Below are 14,732 nucleotides of genomic sequence, written 5' to 3' on the forward strand. Positions count from 1 at the left end.
CGTATGAGAGAGAGAGAGAGAGGGTGTGTGTGTGCGTGTTTCGCGATTTTAATCAAAAAAACCTTCACCTTTTTTACAACAGTTGATTGCACAGCTATTTACTTTCGCATATTCTGCGTAAAGTTGTTGATGTATTGATTGAAAATACCATCGCCAGTTTTCGATTGAAAACTCTCCCCAGCCCCGAACAAATTTGCTGTTGTTAGAAACATCTCCGGTATCTTCTTTTGTCCATCTGGTACCGTGGATTGAGCCGCACTCTTCGCGGACAAATCTTCCGCTTGCGCTTGAAGGAGTTTTTCCATGGTTTGCAGGGCGGCGAAGACGTGTCGGTCCTTTCTTCCTAAAGCCGTTATAGCCGATGGGAGTAATCGCGGCACGGTATCCGTGGTGAGCGCACCTATCGCAGCGTCGTCACTCACTCCTTCCTTCACGGGACTCACCACGAGTTGACCTCTCGCATCTGGAGACTTTGGAGTAGTGCCGAACCACTCGTGTTCCTTTCCAGTCGCGATCAGTTTTCTTATCGTATCCTCAGCGCGCATCCATCTGAAAGCTGGCTTTCTGCTGTCCATGAGATGAATCTTTGATAGTAAGCGCAAACTCGATAAGATATTCGCTATGTCATATAATCTTCGGATTTTCTTCTTCAACTCGTTATCGTTGAAGTCTTTCGTCGCTTTTGGACCAGTGCTGCCTTCACTCATCAACATCGCGGCGGCGGCGTCCTCCAGTCCCAAGACGCCATCTTCCGCTTCCATGAACAGCGTAATGAACTTTTGCGTCATCAAACTGAGCGATTTCTCTCTTCTCTCGGACGTTTCCTTCTTTCCAGCGGCGGTAGCTTTAGCTTTGTTCGCAGGAAGAGTAGGATCTTCTTCACCGTTTGCTACGGACTTGACACCATTAATTGCATCTTTACCGCCCGATTGAAACGGAAGTGAGTTTTCAAACACTTGCAACGAGAGCTTCTCCGGTAACTTGATGTCGAAAGATTCAGCGCCAAACTTTTCAATCTTCTCAATGGCGCTAGGGAGCCTGGAAACGCCAAACCACGCGTATTGGTTTTTGCCTTTTTTAACTACGACTTCAACAGCTTCTAAAACGTTTACGATGTCGTAAATTCTACGTCTTTCGACGCCTAATGTCGAGCACACTTCGTCTAACGAAATCAAATTCTCGTACCCAGAGCTGTACAAGCTGAGAAACCTTTCGCACAACAACGAGAGCGACTTCGATTGACGCGTCTTTTTATTGCTATTGCTCGTAGTATTCCCGTCGATATTGTAGTCAACAACCTCCGCTGCAAATTTCTCCGTTGTCGGTGTCGGCGTCGTCATCGGATCTTTCACATCCTTTTGAATGCTTTCATTTAACTCGTCTCTTTTCGTTGGCGCCTCCATTCGCGTCGCGGCAGTTTCAACTTGAGATAATGGCGGTGCTTCTTCCGCGGTAAGAGCACCGCTTTTCTTCTTCGTTGCCTTTGTTGTAGGAGTAGACGCAGGAACATCTCCAGCAGTATTAGTATCTGAGGTCTCACCAGCACCTCCACCGACAACCTTTCTCGCCCACGCTTTCAACAACGCCTTCTTCTCCTCTTTCGATTCCTCTTCCATCCCTTCACCTCTTTGCAACTTATCGAAAAACTTTTGCGCGTGCGATCGAATTTGCACCACTGTTTTCGTTCTCACGCGTTCTTCTAGCTTTTTCCACGCTCGGCCGTACATTTTCAAACCATCCGTGAACAGCGCGTGCTCGGCGTCCGTCCACCGCTCGCGCGGTTGTTTCACCGTTGCCGAAGTCGTTTTCTTCGATGATGCTAACAATAATAACGGCGGCGGTGACGACGACGACGAGAGTGGTGCGTCTTCTGCTCTAGTATGTTCAATATCTACGCAATCAATCGTCATAGGATCTCTCGGTTGCCGTTCGTCTTCTTCTTCTTCTTCTTCTTCTTTTTCTTCTTCTACTCTTTGTTCCCGCGTCGTCGTCGTCGTCTGAGTCGTCGTCGTCTCGGCGGTTGCGACTGTGGTATTCACACCGAAGCCTTCCCTCAACCCTTTCATCACCACTTCTCCTTCTTCCTTTCTCTTTCTCTTCGCGGCGACTCTTTCCTCCTCCGCCCCGCGAACGAATTGATCATCGTCTCCCTGTTCTGCATCTCGCATCGTCGTCGTCCCATCAACATCGCGCTTCTTCTTCTTCTTCTTCTTTAACTTCTTCTCCTGCGTGGTGGTGTTCTTTTCGTCTTCTCCTTCGTGATTTTGAAAATTTTCCCGGGAAACTTCTTCTGCTGCTGCTGCGTTTTTGATATCATCATCATCATCACGCGTTGTCGTCGTCGCCTTCCTCTCCAACAGCATCATCATCGTAATAATGAGTATTTTGATATCGTCAAAATCCTCTCTTATATAATAAAACCGTCGTGCTCTTCTGGCTTTTTGCGTGTACACGTTTCTTCAAATAATGTGTTGATGTGTGTTTTTGTGTCGTTTTTGTGTGAATTCTATGCTTTTTTGAAGGTGGGAATTTTTTGGCGGCCTTTTACTCGTAAACGCATTCACGGATCATTCTCAGAGGAAAAAAGTCGACAACATAAATCACACTCTCACTCTCTCTCTCTCTCTCTGTTCTCTCTCTCTGTTCTCTCTGAAGTAATAAAAGCAAGAAAAATGAACAACGGATTACGCGTGGCTGGAGGCGTGGCCAAGAAAAATGGTGGCTCCAAGGCAGCGAAAGACATGTCAACGAGAGCGGCGTATCAAGGCATTCAGTTCTTGAAGTCCTACGGCCAACACATTCTAAAAAACCCGGCGATTGTGGATTCGATAATTCAGAAATCAGGAGCGAAAAGCACCGACGTCGCGTTAGAGATTGGACCAGGGACCGGGAACTTGACCATGAAATTACTAGAGACGTGTAAGAAAGTCGTCGCGATCGAGTACGACGCGAGAATGGTCTTGGAGTTGCAACGGAGAGTGCAAGGGTCGCCGTACCAGTCAAAATTGGAAATCATACAAGGGGATTTCATGAAGGTTGAGTTACCGTATTTCGACGTGTGCGTGGCAAACGTGCCGTATCAGATTTCTTCGCCGCTGACGTTTAAGTTGCTCTCGCATCGACCACAGTTTCGAAGCGCGACGCTGATGTTTCAGAGAGAGTTTGCCATGCGAATGGTCGCGAAGGCTGGCGACGCGCAGTATTGTCGCTTGGCGGTGAACACGCAGCTGTTGGCGAAGACGCAACACATTTTAAAAGTAGGGAAGAACAATTTCCGACCGCCGCCGAAAGTCGATTCGTCCGTGGTGAGAATCGAGCCGAGGAAACCTCCAGTGCAGGTGAACTTTCGAGAGTGGGATGGTTTAATTCGCTTGTGCTTTGGGAGGAAAAATAAGACGTTAGGGGGGATTTTTCGAACGAAAACGGTGTTGGAGTTGTTAACGAAGAACTATTTGACGTTTAAAGCAGTAAAGGTGAATTTATTAGATGATGACGCCATGGAATTAGCCGAGGAAGAGGCGAATAACAAGGAGAAACGACAGGAAGTCAAGGATCACGTGAAAGAGTTAATCGAAAAGGTATTAAACACGAACGGATACGTGGAGATGCGCTCGAGTAAAATGACGCAGGATGATTTCTTACAACTGTTGGCAGTGTTCAACGAACACGGCATACACTTTGTCGGTTAAGAGTGCGCGATAATGACAGCTTTTGTTCACGCATGCGTTAGGTGCCCGCGCGTTTAGTTTATGTAGATACACATTTTAAATATAATAATATAGCAATTATACCTCCGGGGTACCGGTACGTTCGAAATATAATAGTGTAGTTAGTTAAAAACAATTCGCATAGTAATTTAATCGATCAATTTAATCCAACCTTTGCAATAAATATTCAACTTGCACGTCTTTTGTCATCGGCATGATCCACTTAAAGTACAAATCCGCGATGATTTCCGGCGCGACTTTATACTTTTGGTTTTCTGGATTCGTCAAAACTTTGCTCGCATCTGGAACTTCCTCGTTGATGTCTTGCCCGTAAAACGCCGCCTTGTTCGTGACTCTCGCAACCACTCTGTCTTCCACCGCTTGATTCGTCAACAACTGCATCAATCCGTTCCCGTCTTGTTTGCGAATCAAATCAGAATATTCATCCGGTTGCGCTCTAAACTTTGCCTCCGCGACAAATTTTCCGTAATGAATCCGTCTCGATATTAATTGCAAACAGTTCACGTCGCACAAGCCGGCGGACCCGTAGTTGTTATCATCGCCGCTCTCGCACATTCCCGGAACAATATTCTCCACGTACATCTCTTTAATTCTATCGTTGATATTAATTTTCAACGCGCATTCGTGCAAAACCTCCCCAAAGTTCATCGGTGGTATAACCAACGGTGGTAAACTTTCCGGGTAAAACGCGTGTTCGTCCGGCGAAGTGTACCTTCGAATTTTCCCATCCATCTGTTCTCGTTCTCTCAACATAAACTCAATCATCGAGCTTCTCACGCCAGTTTTCGCGTCGTAACACGGCACATCGATAGAGTTCGTCTTATAAATCTTATCGTTCACTTTATACTGCGAGCGTTCGATTAACGCGAAGATTATTGAGTCTTCTTGACGAATGAGCGACTGACGAACGTTATCGAGTTTCAATCGGTCGGACAAGTCCGCAAAGTTCGGGTCATCGATCGAACTCATCGCCGCGCATACTTTTAATTTCGACGACGATGATGATGATCTTCTTCTACCGCTGCTGCTGCTGCTAGTGTTGTTGTTTTTGTTGTTAATGTTGTTCTTGTTCTTGTTCTTGTTGAGATAAACCGAGGGCGGCGAGAATCCACGACGGGAAGAAGAGAAAGAGGACGAAGAAGAAGAAGACGTCAACGACGAAGACGACGACGCTCTGCGACGACGATGCGTGGACGTGACGCTGCTTCCGCTGCTCAAACAAGAACAAAGCGCAGAAGAGGACGACATGATGATGAGAGAGAAGGAACTAAAAGTGAAGATGCTTGTTGTTCGTTTTATTAGGTGTTTTTTTCCAAAACAAAACTGACTGACTTCCTTATTAGCACTCTTTCCTTGTCATAGTATCGCACGCGCCTGCGCGACGCTTTTAATAAAAATGTATATTTATAAAGTTATTTGTACAAGGTCTCGTGTAAATGATATTAAAAATGATATATAAGATACGCAGTTGTTGTTGTTGCTAGTAGTTCTGTAACACACTATTATGATTTTATATTCGAGACGAAAGAGCGCTTCCTCCTCTCTCTCTCGTCCTTCTTTCGTTTATTTTATTATTCCCAACGCCGACCGCCTCGAGTTCGTCGAGGTGTCTTCGAAGGCCCTCCTACATACGAAGTCGTATTCTCTTCTGCGGCAGAGCGACCTCTCTTTTGTCCCGTTTGTTGTCCACCGTACGATCCTAATCTACCACTACTTTGTCTTCGCGCCGCAGTCGACGGCGGCGGTAGATTTCTGCTGCTCAGTCTTCGTTGCTGACTGGTAGAGGGCGGTTCCTTGCTCAATTGCGAGTTACCAAACGATGGCCACATGGAAGTGACGTTTCGTTTTGCCCGTTTACCGTGGCCTAATTCTACAGCATTTACCGTGGATGCGAATCGCAGAGACGCCACGGTTTCTTCCGCGGATTCCTCCTCCGGAGCTACGTTTACAAACATGAGCGTCTTACCGTCGCCTCCCAAACATGGTGCTAAAAGATACGTCAACTTCGAATTTCTATACGGCACGTGCTTATCACCTCTCGCGATGGACGCAAAGACGTCCCCTAAACAAGAGAGTGACTTATTTATCGCGCACGCTTCTGACATTCGCGTGCCTTGGGCGCCCGAACGCTTCGTGCGCTCTGACCCGGCCAAGTCGACGAGATTCAAACATCCAGAAAGTTGCGTTCCTGTAGCAATGTGAACGCCAGTAATGTATACTAAGAACAACGTGTGCGATCGCGAAGAGTGCGTGTTCATCTCTGTCGCTTCAACGGCGCGCGCAGCAGTTGCCTTTCGGACGAGAGCTGCCGCGGCTGAAACGGAATCGATGTATTCTCTCACGACGCCCGCGACGGTTGGACATCCACCTTCCGGAGCAGTGACGATGTTATGTCGCTCGGAGTGCTTTGCGTTCGGCCCAGCTAATAAATCTCGAATTTGGTCGTTGTAGATTTCTACGTATGATGCTTCGATTTCGTACTCGTATCCTTTCTCGAGCAACTTTTCCTTGCGCTCGAGAATGGCACTCACCGCTCGAGGAATTATACCACGATCTTCGCCGTCTCCGGAACCTAACATAGTGTGCGTTTTCCCACTTCCGGTTTGGCCGTAAGAGAACAAGCACACTTTGTAACCATCCATCGCCGACGTAATCATAGACTCGACTTCCTCGAAAACTTCCGTTTGCGAGGCGGCGGCGTCAAACACGCGATCGAAATTAAATACTCTCGGTTCAAGTTCTGGAACCGTAACGGCGATTGAATCTTTGTCCAAAGCATCGACCGAGCAGTAATCTTCTTCACCAACGAACGGGGGACGCATGCGCGCGAATACCCGGACGTTTCCACGTAATTCTTGAATCTGGTTGTGCATCGCGCGTCGAATTTCTTCAGCCTCGAGTAACTGTTGCTCCATCTCTTGCAACCTGTCTGCGTTTCTCATGGCTTCTTCTTCAATCTTCTGCGCGCGTTTCAACGTCGCGTTTGCTTCCGCTTTCGCTCTTTCGGCTTGGTTCGTGAGATCCAACAACGTTTGGCTCTTTTGATCTGACTGAGATGTTCTCGACTTCAAGGACTCCACCGTCGCCTTGGATTCCTCGAGCTGTCTTGCGACTTCCTTCTCCTTTCTCAATGCGGCGTTCTTTTCCTCTTGGACTCGCAACAACTCTTCGCGCAAATTCAGCTCTGCTTGTGAGTTCACAGATGGATCAATCGCGTTCTTTGAGTGAAGGCGTTCGCGCTCTTCATCCACCGCGCGCTTAATCTTCATCTCGTATTCAACCGTCAACTTGGTAATCGCATCAGCTTTCTCACGAATAAACATCTCTTCCTTAGAGTGCATGGCAGACTGAACGGATTGGGCGATCGTATTTTCGAGTAAATTTGCTTTGGCTTCGTACTTTTTCCAGTTGGCCTTTGCAGTTTCCAACTCCTCGGAAGTCGCGGCGGGAACCGCACTCGCCATGCTCCCGGCGGCGGCGGCGGCCGCTTCCAGAGCAACAATCTTGAGGCGCTCGTTTTCGAGTGCTTCTTTCAACTCGTTGATTTGCGCTGAGTTTTGAGCAACCGCACCCGCTTGGATCTTTGCCTTTTCAGACGCTAACTGGGCTTGAGACTTTGCGGACATTTCAGCCAACGTCGCCTCGATAATCGCTTGCTTCTCATCCTCCATCTCTGCGCGCAAGTTCTCGACCGCTTCGCTGACAGCTGTCTCTCTCGCTTCCCCGGCTTTTCTCTCCAATTCGGCGGCGAGCTTTTCCATTTCGGCACGGTGCGTACGCAAAGTTTGTTGTTTCGATCTCTCCATGAAAGTCTGCGCCTCCGCTCGAAGTTGCGCTTCCAAGGCGTCGCGCTCTGCTTCAGCCTCACTGAGTAACTGCTGCCTCAAATTTTCCAAAGCGATCGAAGACTCCTTCGTTAACACGGCTCGTTGCGACTCTAACTCAGCCTCGAATGCTTCCATCTTAGATTCGAGCTGCTTGTCGAAGCGTGCCTTTGCCTCTCTCTCCGCGGCGAGCATCGCGTCTTTGCTTCGCCCTTTCGAACTCTCCAGAGCCTCTCGCACTCTTTTCCCAGCTTCGGCGTCGAATTCGGCGCGTAACTTCGCAATGTCTTCTTTGTGTTTCAATTCAGTTTCTTGAAGAGTGACCATTTTGTCTTCGGCGGATAACTCTCTAAGCGTCGCGGCTTGTTCCTCCAACCTGAAGTCTAACACCTGCGCCGCCTTCAACTCCAATTGAGACCTCAAATTCTCCTTCGCGGATTCCATCTCCTTCGCAAAATTCGCCTGTGCCACTTCCATCGAAGCTTTGTGTTCTCGTTGCAACTCTCGCTCTTTTTCCACCAGCGCTTCCTTCTTTTCGCGAGCATATTTCTCGCTCAGCTTGTCCGCGTGTTCCGACAACATCGAGGCAATATCCTTCACCGAGGATCTCTCCGATTGATCCATCGACAAAGCGTCGCGAGCTCTGTTGACTTCGTTCTGGAGCTGCTCGTTGTTCTTCTCGGCGTGTGCGAGCGCCGTTTTTGTCGCTGCAATTTCCAACTCAGCCTCGTGCGTGGCTTGCTTCAACGCCGCCTGGTGCTCGGCGGTCAATTGCGCTCTCGTCGCTTCAGCTTCTTTGAGCATAGATTTGCAAATAAGATCGTGCTTCTCCTTTTGCTCGGCTAAGCGTTGATTCAAATCTTCAAATCGCTGATTAAAACCATCCTTGGATTCACCAATCTGCTCCTTGAGCTTCTCCTCCATTTGCAACTGCCACGCCGCCTTCTCGTTTTCCAACGTCTCCCTCGCTTCTGCCGTAAGCTGTTGTTCCAAATTTTCCACGGCCAGCTCTTTCTCTTTCGCCGCTTCAGCCATGATCTTGTCAATCTCGCTTTGTAAACTCTGCTCCAACGCTTCCTTCTCCGCCAACAAAGCATTCTTCTCTTTCTCCATCATATCAGTCGTCGAGTTCATATCGTTCACCATCATTTGCAATTTCTCCCTCGACGCGTCCATCTCCCGCTTTTCTTGCGCCCACGAGTCTCGTTCTGCCGCGTATTTTTCGTTCAAACTTTCGTATCTACCTTTCAAGTTTGCATGCTCTTCTTTCAACTCGAACAGATTGTGCTTCGCTTCTTGCGTCTCCGCTCTCGCTTGACTCGCTTCATCCAAAGCCTTCTTCACATTCTGCGAAGCTTCAGCGACGCCTAAATCCTCCATAGACTTCAACTGCTCGTACTTGTGCGTCTCTTCTTGCAACTTCTGCTCTGCTCTCATGGCTTCATCGACTTTCGATTCCGCGATGGCAATCTTTTTGTTCAAGGCTGCCATCACCGCGCTGTGCTCTTCTTCGCGAATTCGCGCGCGCTCTTGTTCCAAGTCTTCCGTAGCTTTCGACAGCTTCTCTTCCGCCTCTTGCACTTTGAGCAGATGCTCTTGCGACTCTCTCTGCATTTTCGTCAACTTTTCTCGCTCGGCGTGGATTTCAGCCAACTCTTGTTGCGTGTGTGGGATCGAGCCGGTGTTGTTCTCCGCGTTGCGCGCTGCTCTGAGCAAGTCTCGCTCGATCCTTCCAGCGCCAACGACGAATTGTTCTCTCAACTTTACCAAAGCCTTCAACGTTTTCTTCTGCGATTGAACGTGCCCTAACAACTCTTTCATGTACTCCGGGGAACCTTTGTCAGACGTCGGTCTCCACGTGAGTAACTTCTCGATGAGCGCCGAGTAATTCTCGCCGTTGCCATCCTCCGGTTCGTACAACGACTTGCTCAAAGCTGCAATCTTCGATCGCTCTTTTGCCGCGGTGTTGAACACGAAAGTCCCGGTGTTATCGCCGTTGTTATAGTTTTGATCGTTCAACGCTCGCAAATTCGGTTTGACCGCAGATGAGACTCGCGATGCGGTTTTACTGCCCTGTTTGTCAGTTTTCGCTCGAAACGCAGACATTCTGTCGAATTTTAAATTTTTGTAGGGGAATGGTGTTGGTTAGTTTTGTCAAATTGGGTGCAAGGAGGCACGACGTGTTGATGATGATGACGACGATACCATCCCCCCAGCTAATGCGCACAGACACCAAACGCGCAAAAAACAAAGAAAGATCCGAACGCATATCGTCTTCTGTGTTCAATCGCACACAGACGACGACGATTAACATTTGCGCAAAAAGGAGGAAAAAAACGTCCGTTGGAAAGAGGGGTACAAACAAAAAAACTATCAAACTGGATTGAATTTCACGTACCTCGATTGTATCTTGTCCATCGTCTGCGCCGAACTCGGCGGCTTATTACCAGTCGCGGTGTTATTTGCATTCGCGTCCATCTCTTGCATCACTCGCGCCTTCGAGCGGGTGCGTGCGGCGGCAGAGCCACCACCACCTTCGTCGCTCATCTTCTTTTTTGACGACAACTCTCCCCCTTTTTGGGCTTTTTCTCTTTCTTTCTTTCAAAATTGAGGAGGAGACAATCTCTCTCTTCTCTTTTAAAACTCTGTGGTCGTGGCAACAAACAACAACCTTTATTCGTGGTAGTATAGTTCTTTCTCTTCGATGATGGTATTTTTAAACTCTTTCAGAGAGATGTGATAGTAGCGCGCGCGCGATGTGTGTGCGTGAGACAACTTTTGAGGACGAATCGTACAAAAAGACGACAAACAAACACACAAACGTCTGTCTCCAAGAAAAAAATCAAGAGCGTCATTTTCATACCCTAAATAGTACATTCGTGGTTTTGGTCTCTCATCACTCTCTTTCTGTTGTCATACCTAATTTTAAGAGAAAGAGAAAGAGAAAGCGCGTTCAACCGGAAAGAAGAGAGCACCACGCATTAACACGCATCATTAACACAAAAGGACGCGTCGACCGCGATTCTTTATATATATGTAATAATTGTACCTGATAATAATAATAATACTATCAATACTATCGATACTACAACGAAGATGATGATTATGATGATGTTGAGAGTTTGAGAGACCCGAGAGAGAGAGAGAGAAAGAGAGAACAAACAAACAAAAAATGTTTCGTCGTTTAGTGCACAGGAACCCGCCGAAAGAGGAAGAGGTACAGCAGAGAAAAGAGATTTTGAGAAGAGAACCGACGACGGGGGAACGGTTTGCCGCTGGCGCGTGCGCGGGCGCCTTATCGAGATTCTCCACGGCGCCTATCGATAGAGTAAAACTGTTGTTTCAAATCCAATCGGATGGAGGGAATTTCACGTTCCAAAAAGGCATGCAGACGACAAAAAATATCGTGAAAAATGAAGGCGTGACGGCGTTATGGCGAGGCGCAACGCCAGCAATTGCACGAATCTTGCCGTATTCCGCGACAACGTTTGGGACCTATAACATATACAACAAGTTTTTGATCAAAGCGATGTATGACGAAGACGATTTGGATTTCACGGAACAGCAAAGCGGGACGGTGTTTACGCGTTTCACCGCGGGCGCATTAGCCGGAACGACAGCGACGGCGTTGACCTACCCTCTCGATTTGTTACACGCCAGAAGTGCTGCGTTTGTGGACGGTGCTGAGTCGAGCAAACACTTAAAGCGGTTTAGCGGGTCTCTAACAGAAAGTTCGAGGGTGTTGTTCAGAGCCGTGACCACAGGGGGCGGCGTGAGAGCGCTGTACACGGGGATAACGCCGACGCTCATGGGGATTGTTCCTTACGGAGGGATCTCGTTTGCAGCGTACGAGACGTTAAAGAGTAGATTTGAACTGAGCATTAGAAGGCATCCGCAAGCGTTTGAGGACCACCCGAGAATGTTGATCGCCGGGAAATTAGCCGCCGGCGCAACCGCCGGTATGATTGCGCAAACCGTCACGTATCCTTTACACATCGTTCGACGACGATTACAAGTCGGCGGCGTTTCGAAAAACCCCGCCTCGCCGGCAGGGACGCCTGGGTGTAAACCGATGTATTCTTCGGTGTCGCAAGGCTTATTACGCATTTATCAAACGGAAGGTTTACGAAACGGTTTGTTCAAAGGTGTTACGCTGACGTGGTTGAAAGGCCCGTTGGCGAGCGCGTTGGGATTCACCGCGAACGATATATTTCAGAACATAATTCACGATGCTCGCGCGGAATTATCAAACTCGCCCCCCACGCCAACACCGGCGACGTACGACGAGAGAAAACAAATATCGAGTTTAGAAGCGCTCATCGCCGGCGCCACGGCTGGAGCGTGCGCGAAAACGACCATAGCGCCTTTAGATCGCGTAAAAATCATGTACCAAGTAGATCCAAACAGAAAGTTTACAGTAAACAGTGCGTTTGAGTTGGGGAAAAAAATAGTCAGAGAGGATGGGGTTATTGCATTATGGCGTGGGAATGGCGTGCAGATGCTTCGAGTCATTCCGTACGCGGCGACGAGTTTTTTCGCCTTCCCAAAGTATTTAGAAAAAACGACGCACTATCTGAGCGATGGAAACGAAAGTTCGGGAACGCCGACCTTTGCGCGATTCGTTGCCGGTGCGATGTCGGGCGCGACGGCGACGACGTTGACGTATCCACTCGACTTATTGCGCGCGAGATTTGCGGCAGGTGCGGAAACGCACAAGAAAGCAGCCATTGAAGATTTAGTCGATATCATCAAGAAAAGAGGGGTTCGCGGATTGGCGTCTGGATTAACGCCTACGCTTTTAGGAATAATGCCTTACGCTGGAATTTCGTTCGCCACGTTTGAAACCTTGAAAGCGGCGTCGATAAAAATGAAACAGCATGAACAAAAAGATGGCGACGACGTGAAAATGGACGAGTCCTCCTCGCGCGAGGACCTTCCGGTGACGAGCCGTTTACTATTCGGCGGTTTTGCCGGTTTATTGGCGCAGACATGCACGTATCCGTTAGATATTGTCCGACGACGAGTACAAGTACACGGACAAGTGAATGGAACATCTTCCGTCGTAAGTGCACTCGTGCACATAGGCAAAACGGAGGGATTATCGGGACTGTACAAAGGATTGACGATGAATTGGATGAAGGGGCCTCTGGCGGTGGCCATATCTTTCACGACAAACGACATGGTGAAAGCTCGAATAAAGCAGTGGCACGAAGAGAACGACAAATAGTAGAAGTAGCAGATCAGCGTTGAATTGTAAACTAGTAGGCGCATTAATATAGCAAAATATTATAAGACTTGAAAACTAAATAACGAAGTTTACCGCTTTCCCTGGAGCAATAATTCCTTTCTCGCAAACGATCTCGCCGATATCCTCCACGAGATCGTACGATAAGCACAGTTTACGCAAATTCGAAATCATTCCTGGTTCGATGACGAAATCTTGGATATCGTTGTGTAGCACGGAATCAATACCGACCCGTTCGTGAAACTTGATCGTTTCAGCAGCGACGAGCACCTTCACTCCCCTACTTTTCGCCGCGTTGCAAAAGCTCGCAGATCCGGCTCGAGACATGATTTTCCCGTTCGCGAGGACGGCGCTCGCGCCAATGCAACAAACCATGGATTGGTCTGCTCCGTCTCTACTATTACTGAAGCGTTGAAAGACCACATCCATGCCGTGCATGAGCGTATATTCGCACGAAATGTCCGCATCGAGGAGATGATTTAACGTTTTTCGTCCCTCAAACGACGGCGCGGCGTCGACTATGGTGACGCACATGTTTTCGTATCCGCTCTCTTTTGCACGTATTAATGATTTCACAACCGATTCAGAATGTCCAAACGTCACCACGTGTTGAACTTGCTTCTCCGCGTAATAGGTCGAAAGTGTTTTGACGATCGTCTCGACCGCTCTTTCGACGTATTCTTTCAAAGTATCCTCGAGATGTTCGAGCGTTTTCTTCTTTTGAGCTTCAACTGTCATCATCTCCGCGTCGTCTCTGGCTTCTTTCAATTTCTCACCTTGAGAAAGCACTGCTAAGTGCGTTTTTAACGATTTCACGGCGTTCCCCATGCTCGTAGAAATCGGTCGAGCCTCTTGAATTCTCGAAATGACGTGGTTAATCAAAACTAACAACGCTTGCGAATAGCTCCCAGATTTGTGCGAGTACGATTGCACGACTTCCTTTAAACACAACAACAGTTGACGAACTCTGTTCGTACTTCCCACGCACTTTCTCGTTTGATATGCTTCTGCTAATCTTTCCACGCACGGATACTGAAACTCGATCAAATCGTGGTCGATTTTATTTGATGTGGACGTTTGATGCAAATTGAGGTGCGAGAAATGCCGCTCGCAAAAGTGCGAATCTTTGCGCGTCTTTGTACGAACGTCCGCGAATGATCGATGCGTCTCGTCCGTGGAACCACCTCCTACTGTCGAGGCACTCTTATCGCCGCTACCACTCGGCGCGCTACCCCCTTTACTACTAGTAGTAGTAGTAGTAGTAGTGCTACCACCCTTCTCTTGCTTCTTCTTCGTCGCGGCGCCGCCGCTACTCTTCTCTTGTTCCTTCGCCGCTCTTTGCGCCTCTTGCTGCGCCCTTCGTTCTGCTTTCGACGCCGCTTTTTGTAATTTCGGTTCCGGTTTCCCTTCTGAAGCCATTCTCGCCAGATGTTCTTGTCGTCTGCGTTCTTTTTCCTCAGCTTTTCGTTTCTTTTCTTCGTCTTTATCGCTCTCTGGAAGAGGAGGAGGAGGAGGAGGAGCAGGAGCACCATCAGCTTCTTTTTCTTGCACCGGCTTTTCTTCTTTCGTCTTCTTCCTCTCTGGACTTTGTTGATGCAAAGAAGACACGTTTAAGACGCTTCCAAACCCGGCCGTGATGGATGCCACCGCGGCGTCGTCGTTCTCTTCTTTACTCGTCGCGACGACATCGTTCGTACTGCTCCCAATCACCGCAGAGGACGACGACGGCGTTGTTTTTTTACTGCCTAAACCGGTGTTTGTATTCGTCGTCGCGTTCCCGTCTTCTTCGCCGATGGTAAACCCAACTTGTCGAACAATCGGTTGCGGTTTAGACGACGACGATTGGGACGACGACGGCATCTCGTATATCTTCTTCTGTGCGTGAACACAATAAAAAAGTACGACGAGAGCAGACCTTTGGAGGTTTTTTCTGAC

General features: G+C 48.4%; 6 protein-coding genes across 6 annotated transcripts; 2 read left to right on the forward strand and 4 right to left on the reverse strand.

The window, feature by feature from the left end:
* Positions 1 to 98: 98 nt before the first annotated feature.
* Bathy01g07090 (predicted protein) lies at positions 99 to 2,369 on the reverse strand (the record flags this gene model as incomplete). Its single annotated transcript, XM_007515459.1, has 1 exon — positions 99 to 2,369. The coding sequence occupies one exon, from the start codon at positions 2,367 to 2,369 to the stop codon at positions 99 to 101; it is 2,271 nt and encodes a 756-aa protein (XP_007515521.1).
* A 303-nt stretch (positions 2,370 to 2,672) lies between these two features.
* Bathy01g07100 (dimethyladenosine transferase) lies at positions 2,673 to 3,689 on the forward strand (the record flags this gene model as incomplete). The annotated part of the gene is made up of 1 exon (XM_007515128.1): positions 2,673 to 3,689. One exon carries the CDS (start codon positions 2,673 to 2,675, stop codon positions 3,687 to 3,689), a length of 1,017 nt encoding a protein of 338 aa, XP_007515190.1.
* A 180-nt stretch (positions 3,690 to 3,869) lies between these two features.
* Positions 3,870 to 4,976, reverse strand: Bathy01g07110 (chorismate mutase; the record flags this gene model as incomplete). The annotated part of the gene is made up of 1 exon (XM_007515634.1): positions 3,870 to 4,976. One exon carries the CDS (start codon positions 4,974 to 4,976, stop codon positions 3,870 to 3,872), a length of 1,107 nt encoding a protein of 368 aa, XP_007515696.1.
* A 323-nt stretch (positions 4,977 to 5,299) lies between these two features.
* Bathy01g07120 (predicted protein) lies at positions 5,300 to 9,658 on the reverse strand (the record flags this gene model as incomplete). Its single annotated transcript, XM_007515655.1, has 1 exon — positions 5,300 to 9,658. The coding sequence occupies one exon, from the start codon at positions 9,656 to 9,658 to the stop codon at positions 5,300 to 5,302; it is 4,359 nt and encodes a 1,452-aa protein (XP_007515717.1).
* Positions 9,659 to 10,724: 1,066 nt separating this feature from the next.
* Bathy01g07130 (mitochondrial carrier protein) lies at positions 10,725 to 12,779 on the forward strand (the record flags this gene model as incomplete). The annotated part of the gene is made up of 1 exon (XM_007515109.1): positions 10,725 to 12,779. One exon carries the CDS (start codon positions 10,725 to 10,727, stop codon positions 12,777 to 12,779), a length of 2,055 nt encoding a protein of 684 aa, XP_007515171.1.
* A 75-nt stretch (positions 12,780 to 12,854) lies between these two features.
* Bathy01g07140 (predicted protein) lies at positions 12,855 to 14,657 on the reverse strand (the record flags this gene model as incomplete). Its single annotated transcript, XM_007515468.1, has 1 exon — positions 12,855 to 14,657. The coding sequence occupies one exon, from the start codon at positions 14,655 to 14,657 to the stop codon at positions 12,855 to 12,857; it is 1,803 nt and encodes a 600-aa protein (XP_007515530.1).
* Between the last annotated feature and the right edge of the window lie 75 nt (positions 14,658 to 14,732).

Source organism: Bathycoccus prasinos (genome assembly GCF_002220235.1).
Source record: "Bathycoccus prasinos genomic : Chromosome_1".
In the NCBI taxonomy this organism is placed as follows: Eukaryota; Viridiplantae; Chlorophyta; class Mamiellophyceae; order Mamiellales; family Bathycoccaceae; genus Bathycoccus; species Bathycoccus prasinos.